Source organism: Colletotrichum tamarilloi (assembly GCF_030869305.1).
Source record: "Colletotrichum tamarilloi strain Tom-12 chromosome Unknown Scaffold_1.1, whole genome shotgun sequence".
In the NCBI taxonomy this organism is placed as follows: Eukaryota; Fungi; Ascomycota; class Sordariomycetes; order Glomerellales; family Glomerellaceae; genus Colletotrichum; species Colletotrichum tamarilloi.
In genome coordinates, this window is record NW_026849384.1 from 162,201 (window position 1) to 187,130 (window position 24,930).

Genomic DNA, 24,930 nt, shown 5'->3' on the forward strand with positions numbered 1-24,930 from the left:
ACCAGCGTAGGTATCTGAATTAATGACGAAGTGGCCACTGAAGGAGAGGTGGGAAAGCTCAAGTAGAAAAGACGGCTTGAGGAAACTGTCAGTTGAGGCTGATGGTACAGAGTATGGACCAAGGCAGTGAGTGAATGGGTGGGCAGCCGATACGATGCGAGAAACACAACAAGAAACGACGGAAGAGGCTGGGGATCGATCACAGGAAAGATTCCTCGAAAATCAAAACCAGAGACCCTTTGGGCCTGGGGGGATGGGCCGTGTTCAAGTACCTCATGGAGTCATGGATTGCATCCAGGGGAGGTGATTTCGGGACCCCTCAAGCACTCGAATTGGGGATCCGTACGGATACCGTCCACACGTCTGGCAGAGCAGAGCTCGAGCACTTTTCGAGTTTGGTTTGGGTCCTGGGCAGGGTGTTTGCGCATCGACGTTGGACTAGGGAGAAAGGGGGAACAAGCTTCAGGCGTGAGTGGCCTGCGCAATGAGATTTTCTCGTCTCCTTCGAGGACCTGCATATCGAGCTCCATCTCGCTGTGGTGTGTTCCCCTGGCACCGGCGTGGATTTTCCTGTCGACCCTTGCCTCTAACCCTGCTCGTCGTTGGTGCTGCCCATGGTGTTGAACCCCACCCCAATGCAAGTCTCTTGCGTACAAATGTAACTCTGCCCATAGTAGTTTGCGTACCTGGCTACGCGTTGTGCTGCGCAGCCGTGTGCTTTGGGCGAGATTTCAGCAAATCATAAATGGTTCTCTCGGCCCTCGCGTGGATACGCTATGAGCTGCGAGGCGTTGCTTGGTGCGTGGGATGGCTTGAGATGGCTTGGGTTACTCGGGTAGAGTTGTGAGAAACTCGCCCTGTGCAATCTGCAAGGTGCGAATAGTTCCCACCTCGCAGCAGCGCCCTAGTCCGTTAGCCCGTGGACTGGACACGCTAAGTATCCGTATGAGCCTACGAGAGAAAAGATTCAAGACGAAGACGGGGCGGTCGAAGCCATCGAAGTTTGTGGGACTTGTGCGTATGAAGCAGAAGTGCCCGTACCTGAGGCTATTAATTGCATCCCGAGAGCGCCGTAGCGTGTTCTACACGCGATAAGTAATTAGATGCGATTATGAAGCAGGGATGGGCTTCTGTCAGTGTCAGGTCTGGAATTGCGATGGGGGGAGACGGGCGATGCGCGGTCCCGTTGTGGATTGCACGGGATGGACGGAGATGATTCGCACGCCGGTCAACTATTAGATGTCATTTGCGAAGGGAGGTGATGCTGATTAAGACTCTAGACTCCGAGTCACGGCTCACGACACATTGGAGAAACGCCGTCTGTGTCTCGTCAGCAAGGAAGAGAGTTCAAACTTGACGTTGGGACCTCCGGTTCGTTGCTACTCAAGTGTCGAAGGGAAGATTCTTGCACATAGCGCGGCTTCTTGACGACGGGCCAGCTGTTGGTGGAGCATGATGCAAGACGGTTGGAAGACACACGAAACCCTTGCTTGAAAGGGACAAGAAAGAGAAAAAGAAAAAGAAAGCAACCCGAGGAGAGTCGGTAGAAAAGCTCGCAAAGCCTTTCTCTTTTCGTAGCGTATCGGGTATCCGTAGACTTGAAGCAGAAAACCAACGGCCGTCAAAGTCGAATCCACCGTGGGATAACTCAATCAACCAACGGTTTAATTAGGCCGTGGACCTTCCAGACCTTCCAAATGTATTTGATTTCCAGTTCCCCGGTTGGCCGTCGATTCCGCCGTGTTTGCCGCTGGAGTCTTGCTGGGATTGGTTTGAGGCTTTGAGGGGTGACGAGATGAAGAGAGGGGAGCCTCATTGCCCTCACCCTGGGATCTGGGAATCGGGGTTTGGGAACTTGTGCGGCATGCCTCCTTCCATTGGAAAGTGGGAGTCGAGACGTACCTGCACAGCCAGGGACTTCCCGTCGTGCCTGCCTTCCTTTCCTGGGCGTGGTGGACTGGTGACTGGGCGACCTGCTGCCCTGCACCGGAAGCCACGAACCGACAACCGAACAGCGGGTCTTTCCCTCCCAAACCTGTCCGTACGAATACGTACCTAGTGTTGCAAGTCTCAAAGAGGGCAAGAGGCTCCTAAGATGCTCCACGGAAGGCACCATCCCCTGCAGCAGATCTCCATCGTCGTTCCCTTCCTTGGGTTGCTGTCATTTTCCACGCTTCTTTCGCCCCCTGCCTTCCCTGTCGCCAACCTCGTAACCTCCTCTCGCCTCTACGGCTTTTCATTGCACCTTATTGAACATCATGTCCACAAGCAACGCGATGTTTTGGCCCGCCCTGTTCTCAGGAACTCCTCTTCTTGTCCAGGTTCATGACAAGTGACAGCATCACACCCACTTCCACGTTCATAACGCGCAGGTGTGACCCTGCAACACTCTCCATGCCACCATGGGGCCTTCGACTTTCGAACCGTTCCTTGGGAACTGTGGTCCAAGAACCTAGCTAGCCTACGATCTCCCTCTCCTACTCCTTGTGCACTTGGGCCTCCTTCACCTATTCGGGGCCGGCACTCGAGTAATGCAGAAAAGCATGCAATATGACACGCCAGCGAATGAATCTCCGCCGACATGTAGCAATATGCCCCCTTGGGGCCCTGCCGCGGTCCGCCAGCAGCACCGCCCGTCGGTCCCAATAACGTGGTAACCTCAATATGCGGTGCTCCGTACGGATATCCACGTCGGGCACATGTGCCAGCGCCATGGTCCCTTTCTCTACTTCATCATGGAGTGTCTTTCAGTGGGCAGAATATTCCAATGAGTAGTCAAGCTGCCGGGTTGCCATCACTGCTTCTTGTTCTTACGGTGGCCTTGATGCCCGTCCAGACCACAAGAACGGTGAACGAAAGGAATACAAGTGGCAGAAAACTTCTTCCACCGCCACCGGGACTTGGAGGGAAAAGCAAACACGAAGTGCCAACGCAGAGGAAGTGGACGATGCGGATGAGGAAAAGCAATACAATGGGTCAAACTTGCCGCATCAACCCACCCCAAGCCCTTACGCATGAAAGTAAAAAGGATACAAAATCGACAGAAACTATCCCCGGGTGTCTTGGCGCCTATAATCTCGTGTCGCCCTCCTCGACAAATCCGACGCGGTGCATACGATCCAGATAGTTCGTGCTCGTCCTCGTAGTTGCGATTTCAGGGGCGAGCCAGACGCCAGCGAACGACGGTCGTTGTGCCTAGGAGCGAACTTGATCCCAAGGACGAGGCCTCAGCGCTGGCTCAAGGCTCACGGACTCGGAACCATCAAAAATTGGGACTGAAACGAAACATCTCCATCTCCCCCGCTCGCCTATGAGGTCCCCCCAATTCCTCTTCCCATCACCACCACGTTGTGGACATCCGCACAGATCTCCAAGGACTCCAGACGGCATGCACCTCCAATCCCTTATCACGGTTGCAACCGTGGTGCTGCTGCACAATGGACGTCCGTGCCTACACATTTCCGGTTCTCACCGCAAAATCAAACAGTAGTCCGATTCGTCCTTCCAAGTTTGAAGACTTGTCGAAGACGGGTTTTGTGTAGGTGTCGTTCGTTTGAAGCTGAATGCAATGCAACAAGCTTTGAGCATGACATAGGTGAGTAAGTCTCGTCGGGTAATACTGACAAGTGCGACACTCGCCACATGTTTGTTGTGATTAATACCCTAACAAGAACGACAACTCGTGGGATGACTATGGAACATAGGAACAGCCATGCACAACGGACAAGCACGAATTTCTTCCAAAGAAGCAAAATACCTTAAAAAAATTCAGACGAACGTTGTGCTGCACCTAGGCCCGGTCCCTCCTGCAGTAGCGGACGGAAACCACACCACAAGTGCCAGTTGCCAACCGTCAATCGACCGATTCGTGCAGCTTTCGATCCATTCTTCCGTTTGCAACAAATACGCTCAACTTCTCAATGTCGGCGTTCCGCAAAGCTTTTGCCGGGTTCCTCTCTGACCCTGTCACCTCTGGACAGGCTCTGGTCAGAGGCCCTGTCAACTTTGACTCGAGCCCTGCTCGCCCTATCACGATGTCGGCGGGGTTGTGCGCCTTGGATTCCTTGAAACCCCCACCCGACTGCTTATCGTCGAGTCCAGGCTCCAGGTCCAGCGCTGAGGGGTAAAGGAACCTGCGCGCGGGTCGGCTTGAAGAGCAGGGAGACGGAAAGAGAAAGAAAACGGGACGTCTGCTTGGGTGTGATTACGCCTCATTTGAGCGCGAGCAACTGCGAATGGCTTCAGTCTGTCGCGAGCGGTTTCTCTCCATACCCTACCGACCCCGGATCTTCTCTGTCTCTCTCTTGCGTCGCGATGGATACACTAGCCTTGGACAGTACAGAGATCCGGGGTTGTCTGCCACCTGTCGATGATCGACGGAGCTATAAGGAGAGATGTGCTCTACGACATCAGGCCATCTGAACCCTCGAGCTCTCGAGCTGATCAGACAGCGTACGAATAGCTGGGTACACTAAATCTAGCCGACCCAAGTTCACGTACGAAGTACAAGTCCCTGTGCGCACTGAGTTTAGCACTAGATCCTCCATGGTGCGACGGAACCAAGCTTTTTCTTGCGTGCGGCCGGGTGCCTGACAATCCCGCCGTTGCAACCCGCTAGGGGGCGTTCTGTTTTGAGCTTCCTTTGTGAAGTAACATGGTGGGAAAGAAGGTCATTGCTCTGACTACCTACTTGTGCTACTTACACTACTCCGTACTCGTCGTTTCTCTCTCCCCCTCCTCCCCCACGTGGTGGTTTGAGAAATGATCCACGCCAACCTGTAACGATAAACTCGACGGGGAAGGGGGGTTTCTAAATTCTGACCGTGTCGATCTGGCTTGCTTCTATGCGCTACCTGATATAGGTGCGATCGCGGGATCTCACTATGTAGGTCGAATCGCTGGCCACAGACAAATTATATCTTATGGTTTAGATAGTTTGACTTGTAAGACTGCTCGGCCGTATTGCACGAGCATTATAGCTAAGAGTCGACAAGAAGATCACAATTCGGACTCGGAGTGGTAGATAGATACCTGAAGGGAATGAATGCAAATCATCGCCGACTAGGTAGTTGGACGGCCGTTTCTATTTGCGAGTGCTTTTTTGTGCTTCTGCTTCTAAAAATCTTGACCCCACCTCACCGTGATCTATGCGCTCGGTGCTGCAGGCTTGCTCTCCTCTGTAGCTTCCGTTGTCACCGCCGCCTCCGCGGGCTTCTCCCCTTCCGAGACAGCAGCGACAGGCGCCTCGGCAGCAGCACCAGCAGCAGGCGTCTCGACGACCGTCTCTTCCTTGGCCTTCTCCGTGGTGGACGTGGTGGACTTGATGTCCTCGCCCTTCATACCGCCAACGACGCGCAGGCCCTCGGCCCGTGTAGCAAGGTTGTCGAGCTCGCGCTTCCGCGACAGGCGCTTCTGCACCTCGGGCACGAGCGACGCCATGTCGACGAGCTCGCCGTCCTTTTGGGGGTGGCCCTCGGGCAGGCCCAGCTCCTTGATGCGGACGACGCCCTTTTGAACCTCGTCGTCGCCGAGGATGATGGCGAAGGGGGTTGCGTTGGACTCGGCTGCCTTGAACTGCGGCGGCAGCTTGGGCTTGACCTTGTAGAGGAACTCGGCCTAGAGGGAATGAGTGTCAGCGATGTGCCTTCTTTGTGATCGACTGGGAGTTCTTGTAAGTTGGGTCTTACCTTGACGCCGGCGTCCCACAGCTTCGAGCACACCTCGAGTCTCTCCTTGATCAGACCGGCCTTGGAACCCAAGGACATGACAAAGACGTCAACCGTACTTTGCGGCGCCTCGCTCTCGGCCTGCATCCGGGCCTTGGTAATGCTAAAGATTCTCTCGATACCAAAGGAGACCTAAACTGCCTGTCAGTATCCCACGCGATCTCTTGTTTGACTCCTGCGCTCTGACGAGGGGGATCACTTACACCAACGCACGGAATTTGCGTCTTGCCGGAGAACATGCCCACGAGGTTGTCATAGCTGCCATCGTTTGTTAGCGGCCTGAGAACTGTGACCTAGAACAATCTAGTTTTCTTTCTCCTTACCGTCCTCCGGCTGCGACACTGCCGACACCGACGCTGGGGTCGTCGGAGCGGTCGTCGTCGTCCTTGCCCTTGCTCTTCTTCTTGGGCTTCGCCGTCTTGCCGTCTGCGTCGGGGGTAACGGCCGGTGCGGAACCTTCCGTCACGACCTCGTAGATGAGGCCAGTGTAGTAGTCCAGGCCACGGGCGAGGGAGAGGTCAAACGACACTCTGTCGAGGGCGCCAAAGGCCTCTAGGTAGGTGAAGAGAAGCTCGAGGTCGGCCATGCCGGCCTTCATCGAGGCGTTGGCGGCGAGCTTGTCGTCGCGCTGCAGTTTCCGGAGCAGATCCTGCTTGCCCTTCTGAACAACCCACTCGCCAATCCTGTCGGCCACCTCGCCGTCCAAGCCCTTCTCCTCGGTCATCTCCTTGCGCACGTCGGCCCAGGGGAGCTTGTCGAGCTTGTCGACGGCCGATGATATCGTCCGGATCTTGTCCTCGGGGACGCCGCAGACCTCAAAGATACCGTCGAGGATCTTGCGGTGGTTGAGCTTGATGGTGTAGTTTCCGTTCCAACCCAGGCCCTCAAAGACCTCGACGACGATCTTGATGATCTCGGCATCGGGGATCATGGAGTCGTAGGTTCCGGCGATGTCGAAATCGCACTGGTAGAACTCGCGCATGCGGCCCTTGTTCATGGCAGGCTGGTCACTATGAAGAGTATGTCAGCCAGCTGTCGACTGTATTATAGGAAAATGATGTCGTAGATCGTACCGACGGTAGACCTTTGAGATGTGGTAGCGCTTGACGCTCTGAATGTCCTTGTTCATGGCGAGCCATCTCGCAAAGGGAACGGTCAAGTCGTATCGCAGGGAAGTGATCTCACCACCCTGATCGGCTAGGTCGTAGATGAGCTTCGAGTCTTCGCCATACTATAGAAAAGAGTGCTGGTCAGCATCCTGCATCTTGTTGTTGAGTCGAGAGCCCCAAGTGGATCGCGGGGTTCTCGCAGGTGGGGGGAGGGGTAAACACGGAAATATGTCGTACTTTGCCTGACAGAATCTCCTTCAACTCGAAAACGGGGGTATCAAGCTCCATGCCACCGTGCTTCTGGAAGACACCCTTCAGCTGCGAGAAGATCTTCTCGCGGATGAGCATGTCCTTGCCGAACCCTTTGAAGCAAACATTGTGTTAGTCCGCAGCGCATTCCGTCGTACGATGCCGTCTTGGGTCGCAAGAGTAAATATTGACTGACAATCCTTGGTGCCCTTTGGGGTCTTGAGCTCAAACTTTGATTTCGGCGCCATGTTGGGCAGTTGCTGTTCGTGGCTATCGCTTTGGTTACGAGACGACGACAAAGACTTGGACGTGGAAAACGCGCGGCTGCTACTGCTGGGCCTGATGCGGGTTCTAGGCAAAAGAGGGGATGTAATTGGGCTTGGAGAAAGAAAAGTCAGTCGGTAGGCCGGTCGGGCGGACCTCGAGAAAATCTTCACCTGGATCTGCATTCACCTGGCTTCCGAGATCTCGGGCGCTTGTTGCGCGGAGGGGGTACCGACTTCAAAAGGGACAAAAAAAGCGGCGCCGGGTAAACTTGGTTGGGTAGGTGACTCAATCGCAAGTTTTGGAGGGGCCGTATGTACTTGCGACGGGTTTTGGGGGAGGGACGGGGTTTGTGAGGTCGAAAAATGGCTGCAAGGCTGTGACTCGACGGGGATGCACCCCCTTTGCGCCATCCAATGACGTACCGCGTGGGAGGTGACAGATCCCTGCTCGGCGAGGCTGGCTGGACTGGTGCCGCTATGTCATCGAGAGCAACAAATCGACCTTTCCTATGGTACGCGCCGCGTGATAGATACCAAATTTTAATAGAAAGACCCATGAATTATTTCGACGATCTGAATCTAGTCGACTCTGCGCTACTCCACGATTTACGTTGCAATAATCCGAAGTTACACCGTTCGCTGTCAGAAAGATCAAGGTAATGCATATCTTAACAGTATAGGTATTTGGCAGGTATCTATCGCAACAGACATGCTGATCCAACTTGGTAGTCTTGTTGGTTTTTGTAGCACGGCCATAATCACCATCAAGTTGCAACTTCAGCACTTTTGACGGCTGGCCATTGAGTGAAATTTGGCCATGGGTGTGCAACCCAGTTAGGGCAATAAAATGATGACGAGAATCAGTTCTTCTAACATACTTGAATGACGTAGGGATTAAAGCTAGATGTAACAGTCGACAAGCCTCAATATTGCAAGTTTCAAGTCTATCTTGAATCTTAAGCAGTTAGTCCTGTCCACGTGATCGAAACAGAAAGCTAGATAGTCTTCCGGACCAATATTTTCTCGTCACTTCGGTTTTGCGGAGAAGTGCCGCGGAAGCACAATTTAGCTGTTGTCGGGTTCCTACATAGAGTCCGAATCCGATGATGACCCATTTCGCAGTGACATGACAAGGGACTGGCCAGATTGTCACTGAGCAGCCCCCTACCTACAAGTGAGAGAAAGCTTCAGCGGACTGTAGTACCAGCGCAGTCCCATGAAATTTGGCGAAAACCCAATGTCCCGACAGTCGGAGTTTGGTTTCTGGCAGGCAGCAGCAGGCAGAAACTCCGCAAAGGTATGAAGATGAAGAATATGTGTAGGAAGTGTCTGGGATGACGAAAGGTTGTGGCGTAAGCAAAGCGCTACCTGTTCAATTAATCAATCTACTGGAAGTTACCGCAAACGAATTATCTGTCGATAGTAAGCTACCATATTGATAATGCCCCTGTTGTCAGCCACGCTGAAGTAGAAAAAATGAAATGCGAATGGCCAAGTTTCGATGGCATGGTGATGTGTGAAGATGCACGGCCCGTAAATATCGTAAAACAGTTGCCCGGCGCTAAAAAGTGGGACGACATTGACAAACGATGAGAACAACGCCCAGCGCCGTAAACAAGGTACGCTAACCCCCTTTTGGCCCTTTACGACGCGGACTCTCATTGGCTGCGGACTGGCTTGATTGCAAGACACACTTGGATACGCTTATTGCTGTAGGTTTGATCTTCGCAATCAGAACGGCCTCGTTGGTTGATAGGTACCCAGCAAGAATTGATCCGCGTATTCGGTATCTCAGCGGTCCGTTAGAAACGGGAGCCGGGAGGTTTGTTTTTTGTGACCCAAATGCCAAAATGCCAGCCGACATCGTCCTAAGTTCATCCAATGTTCAACATGGTCACAGTACCACGAAGTCTTCTGACCCTTCTGTCGTGGTGTCCACCCGTTTTGATTTGTAGCAAGAGAGCAAGCCTTGGCTCCGTCACCTGAACATGTCAGAAAATGCAAGCAGCCAGGCTGCCTAGACACTTCCATTTCCCCCAAACAGGACCTCACAAACAGGTACCTCAATTAGACTCGTAGGATGTTGGTGGTAGGGCAGACGATGGCTCGTGCTCCAGCTCCCACCATTCCTAAGCGGGATGATTATCCATCCGAAGTGGGCCTATGCTGACCCACCTACCGTCCGTTGAACTTGGAGTCCCCCACCCCTACGTACCGTAATACTAGGAGTCGGGTCAAGGTTGCTTTGAGGGCGCTGCTGCACGTCTCGTAAAAGTCCACGCCTGGATAGAAGGCCATTTTTTACGACAAGATGTAATAGACTAGGAATCCGCTTCTTTTTGGGGTTCGACGTTAAGTCGTCCCCTCTTGAGGCTTCCATCACTCCCTTTTGGCTACGTGTATTCTCTCTCGAGTACAGATGTATAAACACGTTTAGGACCAACCCGGTCTGCTCGACTCCTACCCTTTCCTCTTCATGTTCATGAGACACGAAAAACATTTTGGTTGGGTTTTTTACATCTTCTTTCCCATTGCCGAGCCGAACCATCATTGGATGCAGGCTTCTTTCATTATTTCATCTCTCCGACGACCGACTAACTATGTCTTCTTGAGTCCGATTCTCGAAAGACAAACGCTTCAGCATGCATAACATCGAGACGGGTACGGTGCCGTCAGACGCCCTGCCTCCAGTGGCAACAGGCGTCCTCGACGACAAAAAGGATGCGGTACATTCAACTTCAAGCAAGGACGATGCGCCTACTCCCGAAACCAAGATCAAGCCCGAACGGGAACCTACTTTCAAGGACTACCTGCGCGTGTTCACGTACGCCACGAAATGGGACATTTTCGCCTACTTTGCGGCTGGCATCGCCTCCATCGCCGCCGGTACCACATTGCCATTGATGAACAGTAAGGAAATACAACCTTGTTCGTAATGACTGACCATCTGACTTACATGCGCAGTCATCTTCGGCCAACTCGTCAACCAGTTCAACGGGTTCACTTCAGGAGACGGCTCAGTATCTCCAGACGATTTCAAGAGGATTGCCGACAAACAAGCCCTCTACCTCTTCATCCTCTTTCTGGCTCGCTTCGCCCTCAACTATGTCAACAAGTTCGCGTTTAGGATGATTGGCATTCGGCTGTCTTCTGCAATTCGTTTGCACTATCTCCAACGCCTTTTCGGCCAGACTATCCACGTACTCGATTCGATGCCAGCTGGAGCCGCTGCCGGCACCATCACATCGACCGCGAATACGCTCCAGATTGGTATTTCGGAAAAGCTCGGCGTCTTCCTCGAGTTCAATGGCACAATTTGGACTGCCATCATTGTGGCTTTCACTTACAATTGGTCCTTGACGCTTGTGACGGCGTCGGTGATTCTCTTCATCCTCCTGGTCTTGGGTGTTCTGTTGCCTTTTATCATCAAGGGCCACAGTCAAGTGACCCGGGCGGAAGGCAAAGCTTCTGCTGTTGCTAGCGAGGCGTTCTCAAGCATTCGTATGGTTGCTGCCTGTGGCGCTGAAGAACGCATCGCTGCTCGGTATGCTCGCTGGGTCAACGTTGCTCGTCAGAAGGGCCAAGCTACGGCGCCTTTGATGGCTCTCCAGTTCGGCATGATTGTAAGCTCACACTCTCTTCCTTGGTCTGGAATGGCAATTTGTTCTAATCCACCGTAGTTCTTCGCTCTCTTCGGTACTTTCGGACTTGCATTCTGGTACGGCACACACTCATGGGTTGACGGGAGAGTTGACAATGTCGGCGAAGTCATCATGTAAGAAACGCTGAGCCATAAGGACCCTTGAATCACGACCTAACCTACGAGATAGTGTCCTCATGTCAGTCATGCTTACTGTCATGTCCCTCGAGCGTATCAGCACTCCTTTGCTCGCCATCAGCAAGGCAATGGTCGCGGCATGCGAATTCTTGACTGTTATTGACGCTCCTCGTCCAAAGACAGGGGAGCTGAAGGAGCCTGAAGTATCCGCCAACCAGAACATCGAATTTAAGGGAGTCACCTTTGCGTATCCCAGCCGGCCCCACGTCAAAGTTCTTGACGATCTGGACCTGACTATCGAGGCGGGCAAGGTCACGGCTATTGTTGGCCCCTCGGGATCCGGCAAGAGCACAATTGTAGGCCTGATTGAAAGATGGTATACCCTGCAAGACCAGTACATCATCGCCAAGACGATCGAGAAGGACAAGGTGAAGGAAGCCCAGAAGAAAAAGAAGAAGAAAAGCAAGAAGAACGGAGCGGATGACTCTGACGATGAGGAAAAGCCAGAGCCCGAGGAAACCGGACCCTCCGTAGAGCTTAAAGGCTCCGTTTCTACTTCTGGCCATGCCCTCGACGACATCGATCTCAAATGGTGGCGATCACAAATTGGTCTTGTTCAACAAGAGCCTTTCCTTTTCAACGATACGATTTTCAAGAATGTTGCCTACGGATTGATTGGCTCACAGTGGGAAGACGAATCCGAGGATAAGAAGAGAGCTCTTGTCAAGGAAGCTTGCCAAGAATCATTCGCCGACGAATTCATCGATCGCCTGCCGGACGTAAGTACATCGCCTTGCCTTGCTTCTGCGAATGCGTACTAATCGTGAGCCTCTAGGGTTATGACACTTTTGTCGGCGACAGTGGCGCAAAGCTTTCTGGCGGACAGCGTCAGCGCATTGCCATTGCCCGAAGCATTGTCAGAAAGCCAAAGATCGTGATCCTGGACGAAGCCACCAGCGCCATTGATGTCCGCGGCGAGAGAATCGTTCAAGCTGCTCTCGACAAGGTCTCCCAGAACCGCACGACAATCACTATTGCCCATCGACTTTCTACCATCAAGAAGGCCGATCGAATTATTGTTCTGAAGAAGGGCAAGGTTGTTGAACGAGGCACCCACGAGAGCCTCCTGGAGGATGATGAGGGTGTTTACTACGGGCTGGTCCATGCCCAGCAACTATCCCTCGGAGACCAAACGGAAGCCAGCGATGACGATAACCCGAAGGAGGAAGACCTCGGCGAGTATCTTGGTCGAGAGAAGAGCGCTGTAATGTCCGAGGCCAGTGGTACACGCCAAAAGTCCGAGGCTGTGAATCGCAACCTTTTTCAAAGTTTCGGTCGGTTGCTGTACGAGCAGCGGAGCCGTTGGTATCTCTGCATCCTCACCGTCGTCTTCGCGGCATGTGCTGCGGCTGGAACCCCATTGCAGGCATACCTCTTTGCCAAAGTCATCGTAGTATTCAACCCCCTGAACTCACCCGACAAGATCCGAAGCGACAGCAACTTCTGGTCTCTCATGTGGGCGATGCTTGCTATCGGTATTGGTCTGTCGTACTTTTTCATGGGATTTGTGGCAACACATCTGGCGGCTATTATCTGCGCAGTCTACAGGCAGCAGTATTTCGAGGCTATTCTATTCCAGAAGACCTCATTCTACGATGAAGAAGAGAACGCTCACGGCAGTCTTACAGCTCGTGTGGCTGGAGATCCTAAGCAGTTGGAGGAGCTCCTGGGTCTCAATATGGCCATGGTCTACACGGCAATCTTCAACGTCATTGGTGCCATCTCTATTGCGTTTGCTTTCGGTTGGAAACTGGCACTGGTCGCTCTCTGCGTCACGATGCCTATTGGTCTCATATCGGGATACCTCCGCTTCAAGTACGAGATCGAGTTCGACAAGATGAACGCCGCAGTCTTTGCCGAGAGCTCCAAATTCGCCGCCGAGTCCATTGGGGCTTTCAGAACAGTCTCGGCCTTAACACTAGAGGACATGACTTGCTTACGGTATGAGAACCTGCTCAAGGGCCACGTCAGCCATGCCTTCAAGAAAGCTCGGTGGACGAGTGCAGTATTTGGTTTCTCAGACTCGGTTTCCATGGCTTGTCAGGCTCTCATCTTCTGGTACGGTAGTCGACTCCTGGCGTCCGGAGAGTACCAAGCTCAGGGTTTCTTCGTCTGCTTCATGGCCGTGATCCAAGGCGCGGAAGCCGCCGGACAGGGTCTCAGCTTCGGTCCCAATGCAGCCCAGGTCACGGGCGCCTCGAACCGCATCATCAACATGCGCGAGTCCCGGAACCAGGACCTCATCCCCGCGACTGAGACGATCCCCGACACGGAGGGCGGTGTCCAGATCGAGCTGCGCGACGTGCACTTCAAGTACCCGACCCGCGACGTCTCCGTCTTCAAGGGCCTCAACCTGACCATTGAAAAGGGCCAGTTTGCCGCCCTCGTAGGCGCCTCCGGCTGCGGCAAGACGAGCATCGTCTCCCTCATGGAGCGCTTCTACGACGTGCAAAAGGGCGCCATTCTCTGCAACGGTAAAAACATCAACGACATCAACGTCTACGAGTACCGCAAGCAGCTCTCCCTGGTCGCCCAGGAGGCCACGCTCTTCCAGGGCACCCTCCGGGAGAACATCCTCTTGGGAGTTGAGGATGGCACCGTGACGGACGAGCAGCTGCATCAGGTCTGCCGCGACGCCTCGATCCACGAATTCATCGCGTCTCTGCCCGAGGGGTACAATACCGACATCGGCAGCAAGGGCGTCTCCCTGTCGGGTGGACAGAAGCAGCGCGTGGCGATTGCGCGCGCCCTCATCAGGAACCCCAATATTCTTCTGCTCGACGAGGCGACGAGTTCCCTCGACTCCGAGTCGGAGAAGCTGGTCCAGGCCGCCTTTGAGAGGGCAGGAAAGGGGCGGACCATGGTTGTCGTCGCGCATCGTCTCGCGACGGTGCAAAATGCCGACGTCATTTTTGTTCTGGGTGAAGGCAAGTTGTTGGAGAAGGGCAGCCATAATGAACTGTTGAAGAAGAAGGGTGTGTATTGGCACATGGTAAGTTCCACCACTCCCAAGCAACAGAGAGACAGAAGATTTACTGACTTATTTTGCGTAGTGTCACAGCCAAGCACTCGATAGATAGATCGTTGGTGGATATATGGCTCCTCGATGTGCAGAATGGAGGAGTATGAGTGTTACATGATAGGTAGAATAGCTTTAAAAGCTAGAAGGATGGAGTTTTTCTCTTCTTTGCAGAGCATGATGTACATTACTAGAGAACTACACTCCAAGATCCGTAATACATGGAACCCAACATGCGTTGTCTTCCCACCTGACGGCATCAGCACATGCTCGGTGTCATCTCCCTAATAGATGACTATCATGAATATTGTAGGTGTGATCCGGTGGTGCCTGATGCTTTACAGGATGAGACAGACTCTGATATTTCCTCATTGACGGAGCGGCATCTGTCTGCAATCAAACATTCTCTAGGACCATCAATGATTATAGGAAATGCCAAATGGTGTGATGATTCGGGTGGCTTTTCAGGAGCTAACCACGCCTTGGTGAGTTAGTCTCAGGACCTCCTTTCTATTCGGAGCCCTAAGCTCTCCATGATGTCCAACGGCACGATGAGCCTGCTATACTGCAAAGAATACCTTGTATCAAAATGCCTCTTTATTCACAGACGCAGTAGAGCGTCTCGATGCAAAATCCCCAAGGCCCTCAAACTCTCTCTCTCACTTGGAAGAAGAAGGCTTCACATCCCCCATGCCAACCCCATAATCCTCCTTCAACACCTCCCCGCCAACCTCAAGCGGCTCCGCCTCCTGCAGCACATACAACATCCGCCCCCACTCCGTCTCGCTCACGTTCTTCCACGCGTGCATCGTGCCCCTCTGCACGCTCACGTCCCCCCTCCGCATCCTCCTCGTCTCGCCCGAGTCCAGCACCAGGTCGATCTCGCCCTCGAGCACCACCCCGTAATCGAGGCTGACGGTCCGGTGCATGGGGCTCAGCGACCCGGGCGCCATGTCGACGATGCGCACGACGCTGCCGCCGGGGATCACGATGCCGGGCGGGTCCGACAGGCGCCGGGCGTAGGCGGTCACGTCTGCGTTCTGGGCGAGGGGGACGGGGGTCTGTTCTGTGGTGTAGCCGAGGTAGAACTTGGCGCCGCCGCCGACGGTCTGTTGCGGGATTTCGGGGGCGATGGTGGTGTTGAAGATTGCTTTGCCCGTGGAGGGGTCGTGGTCTGTTATGAAGCGGTGGGGGCGGCGGAGGTCGGTGGGTGAGGTGTGGGAGGCCATTGTTGCGTGATGTGTGTGTGTGTGTGTGTGTGTGTGTGTGTGTCTGTGTGTGCAGTTGTTTGTCTTGTTCAGTGTGGTTTTGTACGAGGTTGATGATGGATGGGAGGTCGCGGTGTCTAGCTGTTTATGTGTGATGTAGGTGCAGTTACTACGTTTGTTGAAAGACGTCAAAAGTATAAATAGTCCATGCCGAAGTCGAGGGGAGAGCTGTGTGACGAAAGAAAGTTGAGACGAGCAAGCTTTCAAGGAGAAGGATGGGCGGTCTTCTACTCCCCTCGAAATAAAAGCAACCCATTGAGCTTACAAATGAACAGCTGCAAAGTAGACTTCTGTAACATCCCGTTGATCATTCCCTTTCCCCGCGCCATCCCACCCCCTCTCCCCCTCCTCGACCACCATGTTTGAAAGTAGTTGCCGTGTCGGCATTCCGGCGTCGTACGGGCTTTGAGCTTTGCCAGCTTCTCGCACCCATCTGCCATGCCGGAGCGAGTGGGCGGAAAGTGGAGGTGGGGCCGGGACGTCGAGAGGAGGTGGGTTGTGCGGGGACGGGTGTGGGAGGAGCTACGGCGGGCGCTATGAAACTGTAATCTCTTCACAAGTGTTGGTTTTGTACGGCTATGCATCTGAGGTAGAAACAAGGCCACCAGAAAGCTGGGGTAGAAGGTTTGTTCTCTGCACATGATCTTGAAGGTTCCTATGCATCGTTGATCTGAGATCTTGGGTTCGGGCTCACGGACGACTGTAAGAGCCGGGTATATTTGGGGAGGGGGCTGAGGGAAGATGAGGTGGAATAATTCAACTTCACAAGGTTGATAGGAAGAAGGATACTGTATAATCTTTTGAAAGCGGGATTGCAGAAAGATGCGCATGGTCAGCGTCTTCATCTTGGACATGTCCAAATATGTTATGGGTTTTGGTTATCAAAGTACAATGTTGGGTATTCACCAGGCCCAAAGCCTGGATGCCACTACGAGAAAAAAGTATACACAATGCCTCCATCATGAGATCTGATGATATGACAATCTCTTCCCCTTGCTCCTAGACTTCCGAAACTGCCCTACTCTATCCTCCGAGCCGCAGAAACATTCGGCACGCCCGTCCCCTCAACGACTTTGGCACCCACAACCTCATAGATGGGCATCTCAGCCAGGAACTTGGCAACGTGATGCAGCGTCGGCAGCTTCTCCCAATCATGACCATCCATCTTGACCGAGACGTCCGCCGCAGACGCCCTAGACACGGCGTGCACCGTGGCGGGGACGTCCTTGGCCTCCTCCTCGTGCGGCACCACGCACGCGTACTCGGCGTCGGCCTTGCCCGGCTGCCCGACCGAGGGGATATACCGGTACGTCAGGATCCCGTAGTCCGCCTCGCCGCCGATGGTGCCGTGCTCCGTCTCGGGCTCGTCGCGGCGCAGGTTCTTGAGCGAGATGTCGGCAAAGGTGGCGCCCCGCCACGAGGCACGGACGCGCGCTGCCGTGGCGTGGTGCTCGAGGTCAATGTCGCAGAACAGCTTCGGCATGCCGAGCTCCTCGCGGCCCGATACGATGGGATCCGTCAGGGACTCGAACAAGACAGACAGGTGGGTGCCGCTGATGGCGGTGCTGTCGCGCTTGACGTACTCGATGCCGTGGATGTACAGACCCAGATGGTTGTAGCCGCCGCCGCCGAGCCAGGACATGTTGTTGAGCTGGGTGACGGAGAGCGAGGCGGCGCAGACGGTGCCCGGTTCCTTGAAGCGGAACGAGTCCGTGGGGAGGATGGTCTCGAGTAGCGTGCGCGACGTGAGGAACTTGATTGACATTGTCTTGAAGGTGCGCTCGAGCTCGGACGGCTGCCGGCGGCCGAAGAAGTCTTGTCGGGGACCCGGGAAGGGACCGAAGCCGATGGGCATGCGCCAGTACATGTCCTGCTTCTTGGACCAGAGGTACTTGTTGAAGATCTTTGTCGCGTGGTCGTGCTCGTCGTGGCCAAAGTTGTAGTTTGTGTAGTTCATCACTGTTTTTCGTCGTGTTAGTTGATTTGCCAGCGGGTGTATGTGTGTGTGTGTGTGTGTGTGAGAGAGAGAGAGAGGGGGGGGGGGGGGCTTTCACGAACTTTTGATGGCGGGTGGTTGGCCTGGTATTCTATCCTTGCCGGCTTGACGAGAGAACTCTTGGATCTTGTGCGCGCGCTCCATGCGGATCTTTTCGTACAGACGTAAACGCTCAGGGACTTCGTCGGGCGATGTGCCCTTGGGTAGAACGACTGCTAACGCTGCTCCGTCTTCCATAGCCTGGCCTGCGCCTTGCCCCTGATCTACGGCTCTGTTAGTATCTTGAGGTGGATCGTCTCGGTAAGACGAGACTTACGAGGTGTAAAAGGGTGCGCGGCGTCACCCAAAAGGGCGAGCTTGCCATTCACCCACGTCGGCATAGCCTCCATATCCAACAACTGCCATACGTTGACTTCATCGGGATTAACCTTCTTTATCAGCTGCAACACAGCAGGATCAAAGTCCTTGTAAACCTTGAGTAGTTGTTCGATGGAGCCCTTCTTGTTCCATTCTAATGCTTCATCAGTCTTGTTGCTGTACGATGGGGGGTGAAAGAGACTTACCGTCGCTTGCGTTTGCCTGAGACTCGGTATCCGGGTGAATGCAAACAAAGTTGAGGAGCTGGTTATTGTTGCACGGGTAAATCACAATACGCCTGTCCGTACCAAACCAAATTCCCAGTGAGTTCTCCCTGTCGACCAAAGGCGCAGTGACGGGGTCCTCGAGGGCGGCGGCGCGGGGGATGAGGAAGCGGAACGCCGCCTTGCCGGAGCGGAACAGCTTGTAGTCGGTGCCGGTCACAAATCTCCTGACCTTGGACTATTTGGAGAATGTCAGTATCGCCAGCTGTACTACACCTCTGCTCCTTCGTTGACGTACGTAAATACCATCGGCACCAAGAATGACATCTGCCTGAACAGTCGTCCCGTCTTCAAGCGACAACTCGCCCTTCTCGGGATCCGCGCCGACAACCTTGGACGCGACATGAAGCTTGGCAGGCGTGGTGACCCCTCCGTCCTCAGCCGTGGCGACGTTGCGGATCTCGTTGTGGAGGTAGGCGCGGTGGACGAGCTGCCAAGGGTGCTGCCATTGACCCTGGGACTTTGTAATGTCGACGTCGAAGCCGCCTTGGTTGTTCAGGTCCCTCTCCTTGAAGTGGTGTGAAGGGTTGGCGCCGAACGTCTCGGCGTAGATGCCCCATCTCCGCAGGAGACCGTTGGAGTTAGGGGCCAGATGTACGGCGGCACCGGTCTCGTTGGCGAGTCTCGACTGTTCGTAAAGCTACGGTTGAAAGCGTGAGTACGATGGGCAGCACGAATGGGGCAATGGGGCGAGTGTGATGAGGCTACGGGTTTGGGGGGGGGGGGGGAGGGGGCATCTTACGTCAACTTGGTGACCTTGCCGGCGTAGTGCGATGGCTGTGCTTAAACCACCAATGCCGGCGCCTACAATGGCAATCTTGAGAGGCCGGGGATATTCGTGGACCATGGGACTCGAGTACACGCCATTAGGGCGCTGAGCCTCTCCGTTGACCAACATGGTGCCAAACTGGACGTGTGTGCAGAAGGGAAAAGAGGGTGCGTTGTTCTGTGGTCAGATTGTGAAACAAAGACCTTTACTTGACTCTCGCAGTTGTTTGTGGACGAGGAATTGTTTAAGGGGAATGTCAGAGCTGCGAGTAATGTGGATGGGAAAGTGAGAGACCGAAGCGCCGAGATGTGAAGAAAAAAGGGCCGCAACCATGCGTTATGAGAAAAAAAGAGACGAGATATAACCGATGTTTGACGGGGGAACGAATAAGACCGTACGACTTACACTCCCCGTCATCTCAAACGCTTCCCGCCCCGGACTTCGACGCTACGCCACCGCGTCGATCGTTCGGTCTGCTGGGCTTCGACAGCTCGGCCCCTCCCTCCCTTGTCTCCATTGCAACCACCATCGAAGCTGCCAACGCAACCCCGGACTTTTTGCAATCGCCGAGCTCTCACAGGGCAAGAATTGGTGGGAACTAGTGTAGGCCATCATGCCCCCTTCCTCATCAGAACGAAAGCCATACCGAAAAAGGTGACCACTGGCTGGGCAGATTGCTCCTCCCCATCATTCTCCCCCGCATTTTCTGCCGACGGGCGGAAGGCCGGAACCATGGCGGGGGAGGGGACGTGTTATACGCGGGACGTCGTTTAGCCTCATCATCCATACTATGCGATCACCTAGTAACCCTGTTCCTCACAGCTTTGTCCATCTGTCATGAGAGAAGCAGAAAACAATCGTCCCGAACAAACTCTTTTGAAAGTACTTGAGACGAATCGAACAGCTGAGCTTATGCACAAAGGTCTCAGCGGTAAGCCTCCTTCGAGTAGTCCCCCCTCCGCCCATTCACGGGAACTTGCAAGGGGAATGTGACAACGGTCGTTATTCAAAGGTTGTAATAAACATTTTCAGCGTCGAACTGGAAACCGAATGGTTTGTCGTACAGACAGACTTTCTCGGTAAGGATGTGTCGGGGAGTGTTTCCGGTCAAGGAGGGGGGGGGGGGGAGCGAGCAAAAGATCGGCTCAGGTGGGGGCGGGTCCGTTGGCTTTCTTCTTGCCGCTGCTGCTGCTACTGTGACTTGTAGTTTACCACAACTTCCTACACCAATATGTCTATATTGGGGGGATACATCCAAGCGACATTGAATCAAAGTCATAGCATATGTGCCTCTGTAACTGATGCATCTGCCGCATATAGTACCGGGTATTTGTGTGTTCCAGGTCCAGTGCCAAATATGATCCAATTCCTACCTGTCCATCGCACTCTGTAGCTGCTCATGTTACGAATACGGCAAAACATAGGATGAGTTGAACTCAACTCATTGGGAATATCAATCTGACCAAAACTCTTCCAGGCCTCACCTTGTTCTACTTCATCCCATCGGATCTAGTCCACGGTAAACGGAACAATAAGATCAAAAACCTACTGCTCGCGCGAACCCACATGGAACCCTCGGCACCCGCGTAAGGCACTCTGCCGCAATCATTACCCCGCCCTTTTCTTCGGCTCCTTGGTGCGCATGCCGGCCCCAATCTGGTCCCGACCTTACCCCGCCCCGACACCGGAATTCCGATACAAAGCTCCGGAGTTCCTTTCCAACGCAAAGGTCATCGGGACCGAGCAAGGCCGCGCTCACTGGCACACTCACACCGCACTCATCACCCCTTACTTTTGCCGATCGAGAAAACATCCAACAGGAACAAGGAGGGAAAAGAAAGGAAAAAGGAATACCGGAACACTCTCAGAAACCATGTCTCCAATTCCAACCGCCCTCATCACAGCAGGCAGCGCAGGCCTCGGCGCCGCGACAGCCAAACTCTTCGCCCGCAACGGCTACAGCGTCGTCATAAACTACGCGAACAACAGCGACCGCGCGGATGCCCTGGTCAAGGAACTCGAGTCCCTCTCGTCCACCTCCCCTTCTTCCACGGAAGGAGGCCAAAGGCAGCACTTCCACGCCATCAAAGCAGACCTCTCCTCCCGCGCCGAAACCTCCGCCCTCGTCAAGAGCGCGGCCGACGCCCTCGGCGGCCGCCTCGACGTCCTCTTCTCCAACGGCGGCTGGACGAGGCTCCGCAACATCGCGGACCTCGACGACAACGTCGACGAGGACGACTGGGACCGCTGCTTCAACATGAATGTGAAGTCGCACCTGTTCCTCATGCACGCCGCGCGGCCGTACCTCGACGAGGCGGAGGGCGCGTTCGTCACGACGGCGTCGCTGGCCGGTGTCAAAGTCAGCGGGAGTTCACTGGTAAAACATTCTTTCTTTGCAATCTCATTTCTCTCCATCTTTCTCCTGGTCCTCGCCATCTCTGCTGCCCAATATCGAATGGGCGCAGTAAGCAAGCAAGGCAAGGCAAGGCAGATTCTCTAACACGATATGCAAAAACAACATAGGCCTACGCCGTGACGAAAGCAGCCCAGATCCACCTCGTAAAAGGCCTCGCCTTAGCAGCGGGCCCGAGAATAAGAGTAAACAGCGTCTCTCCGGGCCTCATGTTGACGGTATGTTACACAATTCGCCCCCTTCCCCTTCCCTTTCCCTCTCACTTCCCCATCACCCTATCCTCATACCTACCCCCCCTCCCCTTAGTCTGTGTATCCATATCACAGCAAGACACATCCGTGAAAAGACAGAAACAGACATGCTCACTGCATACCCACCGTTCCGCGTGTATAGGAATGGGGCCTACAGTTCCCGCAAGAGAAACAACAGGCCGCCCGGGACAGGACGCCGCTCAAGCGCCTCGCCACGGTCGACGACGTGGCCGACCAGGTGCTGTGCTTCGCCAGGAGCAGGAGCGTCACCGGCGCTAACGCCGTCATTGACGGGGGGCTCAGTATTTGAGTGAGAGAGAGCGAGCGAGCGGGAAGGGGGGTTTACGGAGTACGGTCCACGAATATCTGGACGGAGTATGGATTCCTCTTTAAGAGAAGACGAGGTCACGAGGGAGAGAAACAGAGGTCACAGAGAGAGAAAGCCTGAGAGAGAGTCTGGGACAGAGCCTGGCACATACGGATACATGGGTACTAATAGCCCACACCCCGTCGCCCGTGAAAGCCAGCCAAGCAACAACTAGGGATGATGATAAAGTTTTACTCATCATTGACTCAGGGTCCAAAAGGGCAGAAAGAAAAAAAAATAAAACGGTCACCACCTTTGGCTAGGCAGCCAGATTAGTTGAAGCGAGCCACTGAGGACCACTGAGCAAGTTATTTTCAAGGAAAACACAAGAAAGTATGATCAAAATTCTGTATGAAATGGCCTGTTCAAGGGGTCCAGGAACGGGGCTGTTGCGAGCTGCTCAGAGCTGAGATTGGGCGAGAGAGATGTCGTTAAACCTGTCCGCGGCCTTGCTTGGCCCCCCCCACCCCGCTTGCCTGGGCGGCGCTGGTGTCGGGAATGAGGGACCCAGCTCCTCCCACATCCCGAAGAGCCAAGGTGGGCTGGGCACGCCCTGGGCTTGCGTATTGGCGCAACGAATGGGGGGAGGCCAAAGCAAGACCAGGAGGAATTACGGATAGAAAAAAAAAAGAACGAAGGAGGAACCTTAAAGCTTGTAAAAGGCGCTTGCCCTTCCTCTTATTTTTGCTGTGCTCTTCTTTTCCCGTCATAATATGAAAACTCAATTCTTATAAGTACCGAAACGCCTTGCTATACGTGTGCTGCCGTGAAGGTATCGGTGTGGGATGGGTACAAGAAAACTACAACTTCGTCCGGTCTCTTCTCTTTCTCTCTCTCCTCCTCTCTCCATCGTCTCTTTTCTTATTCCCCTACCTCCCTGTCTTCGTTCCAATGGATATACCGGATGATCGGCCACTTCCACGACTCGTGTCGTATCGCCTTGCCCCAGACGAATAACGGCACCCACAGGACCAAGACGGCAGATGCGATGCCCGCCATGGCCCCAAAGGCATTGTCGTACCCTGCCTTTTCGACCCAGGTATTGGTGTAGAAGGACAACAAGAAGCCGAAGAGTGCTGCAGCAAAACAAGGACCAGAGTCAGCTTTACATGCCGGACAAAAAGAAGGGATGCCAAGAGTCGGACGCCCACTTACACTTGAAGCCCATGACGGCCAAGGTGATTTCGCCGGCGACGGGCCGGTAGGCATCAATCACGTACACGAGACAGATGTTCGTTCCTTGGGAGATGGAGAAGGTAACTGTAGATGGGATGATCAGAAACACCGTCGTTTCGACAAAAGAGCATGGAGGGGTGGGACGGGTAGGAGAGGAGAGGAGAGAGGGGGGAAGGCAACGTACGAAGTCCAAGGCCGATGGTGGGACAGATCCAGTGCAGCTGGCTATCGATGCCGACGCCGTAGAGAACGAGAGCCAACGGAGTCGTAACCATACTGATGGCCATGCCAGGCAGTCGCATCTCCGGATCCCGCATCCCGCCGTTTCGTCTGGTAAACCAATCCGCAATCATGTCGCCAAGATGCCCGCCCGCCGGGATACCGAGCAACGCACCGAGGATGCCGGCAATGAAGCAGAGGCCAATCTGCCACGAATCGAATCCGTACGCCGTGTAGAAGGCGGAACCAGCATTGGAAGACACAGCGACGAGGAAACCGACCGTCACGGCCTGCACCAGCGCCGCCCAGAGGACCGGCGGCAAGAGTATCAGGCCCAGGGGTCGCAGCGCGAGCTTCAGGAGGCTCTCCTGCGTCAGCGTCTTGTTGAAGATTTTCAGCGAAGAAAGGTATGATTGCTTTGAGCGTCTTGTCGTCGTCGTCGAAGCTCCTAGCGGACGAGCGGGCAGCTCGCCTTCGGACCTCACCGACCCGGGTTTGCTCCCGTCTATCGAACCCAGGCGGTTCCAAGCACTCGCTTCGTCTCTCTCGTATGCGGTCTCGGGGAAGGTGAAGAATGCCAGTAGGAGCACAACGCCGACCAAAGCGGCAGAAACTTGGTAGATGACTCTCCAGTTATGGTTGATGGTGATTAGACTGCCAGAACACACGACGGTTAGAAATTTTCCGGCAGGCTCTGGGACGCTTTCCCCATCACTTACCCTGAAATGACCACACCAAAGCCGACGCCCGCAGAAAGGAACGCGGTATAGAGTCTGTATCACTAACGTTAGCGAGCTGCCAGCCTGCTTCTCTGCCAGAACAAGCACTCACGCCATGATGGTTCCTCTTTCGTGCAGAAAGAAAACGTCAGCGATGGAGATGGGCGCGATCGTCTCCGCGGCTCCAGCGCCAAATCCCATCAGGATCCGGCCGGCCAAGAAGCCGCCGTACGAGTGATCAAAAATGAGCCATATTGTGCATGCAAAGTAGATGGAGTAGCTCGCAACGTAGACTGGCCGTCGGCCAAACTTGTTGGCGAGCGGAACCCAGAAGAAGTTGCCCACCCCCTGGAGCAGGGCGGTTGTCGTGAAGAAGTAAGCAGTTCTGGCGATCGCGAGACTGAGAACATCAGTATCGGTGGCGGCTGCCGGGAAGAACTCCAAGGCTGTATCTAGCAACGCGATCGAGGGTCCTGCAACGACGTCCGTTAGCCGGTCGTCTTCTAGAGTACTCTGGAGACGATGGATTCGAGCATACCCGCTGCCAGAAAATTACACATCATCATGGCGAAGCATATCAACCCCGCCATGTAGTACTTGTACCATTGTGGCCTAAGCGAGTCAGCTGAAAATCCCTGGCTTCTTTGACGATCTAGGTCGCCAGTCCAGTACCTACCAGTTTAAGGGGTCGTTTGGATCTGCTGATGGCGTCGGGATCAATATGATCTCGTTGGTCTCTGGATGCCTTAAACGAACGTTTCCCAACGTCCTCGCCCGCGTTGTTTCCTCCGCTACATGTCTTGTGTTGCTATCCATTACTGGATTTGTGTCGAGAGCCCCCCGTGTTCTGACGATTCTGACGATGCAGTTTGTCTGCCCTCGGCTCGGGATCTCTGGAAGGTTA

At 54.3% G+C, this 24,930-nt stretch overlaps 9 protein-coding genes across 9 annotated transcripts; 4 read left to right on the forward strand and 5 right to left on the reverse strand.

Annotated features, from left to right (window-relative positions):
- Positions 1-2,596: 2,596 nt before the first annotated feature.
- Positions 2,597-3,127, forward strand: CTAM01_00052 (uncharacterized protein; the record flags this gene model as incomplete). The annotated part of the gene is made up of 2 exons (XM_060516106.1): positions 2,597-3,020; positions 3,066-3,127. Coding segments are annotated over 2 exons (486 nt in total), but the record flags the coding sequence as incomplete, so codon positions are not given.
- Positions 3,128-3,853: 726 nt separating this feature from the next.
- CTAM01_00053 (uncharacterized protein) lies at positions 3,854-4,547 on the reverse strand (the record flags this gene model as incomplete). Its single annotated transcript, XM_060516107.1, has 2 exons — positions 3,854-4,190; positions 4,501-4,547. 2 exons carry the CDS (start codon positions 4,545-4,547, stop codon positions 3,854-3,856), a joined length of 384 nt encoding a protein of 127 aa, XP_060388733.1.
- CTAM01_00054 (uncharacterized protein) lies at positions 3,921-4,127 on the forward strand (the record flags this gene model as incomplete). Its single annotated transcript, XM_060516108.1, has 1 exon — positions 3,921-4,127. The coding sequence occupies one exon, from the start codon at positions 3,921-3,923 to the stop codon at positions 4,125-4,127; it is 207 nt and encodes a 68-aa protein (XP_060388734.1).
- A 598-nt stretch (positions 4,548-5,145) lies between the features above and the next one.
- On the reverse strand, positions 5,146-7,533 carry CTAM01_00055 (histidyl-tRNA synthetase; the record flags this gene model as incomplete). Its single annotated transcript, XM_060516109.1, has 7 exons — positions 5,146-5,616; positions 5,688-5,858; positions 5,930-5,984; positions 6,050-6,736; positions 6,800-6,957; positions 7,073-7,197; positions 7,281-7,533. The coding sequence occupies 7 exons, from the start codon at positions 7,531-7,533 to the stop codon at positions 5,146-5,148; spliced, it is 1,920 nt and encodes a 639-aa protein (XP_060388735.1).
- Positions 7,534-9,992: 2,459 nt separating this feature from the next.
- CTAM01_00056 (ABC transporter transmembrane region) lies at positions 9,993-14,268 on the forward strand (the record flags this gene model as incomplete). The annotated part of the gene is made up of 6 exons (XM_060516110.1): positions 9,993-10,260; positions 10,315-10,973; positions 11,031-11,125; positions 11,181-11,907; positions 11,964-14,180; positions 14,242-14,268. 6 exons carry the CDS (start codon positions 9,993-9,995, stop codon positions 14,266-14,268), a joined length of 3,993 nt encoding a protein of 1,330 aa, XP_060388736.1.
- A 598-nt stretch (positions 14,269-14,866) lies between these two features.
- Positions 14,867-15,436, reverse strand: CTAM01_00057 (cupin; the record flags this gene model as incomplete). The annotated part of the gene is made up of 1 exon (XM_060516111.1): positions 14,867-15,436. One exon carries the CDS (start codon positions 15,434-15,436, stop codon positions 14,867-14,869), a length of 570 nt encoding a protein of 189 aa, XP_060388737.1.
- A 1,057-nt stretch (positions 15,437-16,493) lies between these two features.
- CTAM01_00058 (uncharacterized protein) lies at positions 16,494-19,010 on the reverse strand (the record flags this gene model as incomplete). The annotated part of the gene is made up of 6 exons (XM_060516112.1): positions 16,494-17,434; positions 17,534-17,734; positions 17,788-17,982; positions 18,035-18,290; positions 18,351-18,752; positions 18,855-19,010. 6 exons carry the CDS (start codon positions 19,008-19,010, stop codon positions 16,494-16,496), a joined length of 2,151 nt encoding a protein of 716 aa, XP_060388738.1.
- A 1,744-nt stretch (positions 19,011-20,754) lies between these two features.
- Positions 20,755-21,855, forward strand: CTAM01_00059 (short-chain dehydrogenase; the record flags this gene model as incomplete). Its single annotated transcript, XM_060516113.1, has 3 exons — positions 20,755-21,345; positions 21,405-21,512; positions 21,688-21,855. 3 exons carry the CDS (start codon positions 20,755-20,757, stop codon positions 21,853-21,855), a joined length of 867 nt encoding a protein of 288 aa, XP_060388739.1.
- Positions 21,856-22,773: 918 nt separating this feature from the next.
- CTAM01_00060 (uncharacterized protein) lies at positions 22,774-24,842 on the reverse strand (the record flags this gene model as incomplete). The annotated part of the gene is made up of 7 exons (XM_060516114.1): positions 22,774-22,988; positions 23,068-23,172; positions 23,273-23,961; positions 24,027-24,080; positions 24,139-24,499; positions 24,565-24,638; positions 24,703-24,842. The coding sequence occupies 7 exons, from the start codon at positions 24,840-24,842 to the stop codon at positions 22,774-22,776; spliced, it is 1,638 nt and encodes a 545-aa protein (XP_060388740.1).
- Between the last annotated feature and the right edge of the window lie 88 nt (positions 24,843-24,930).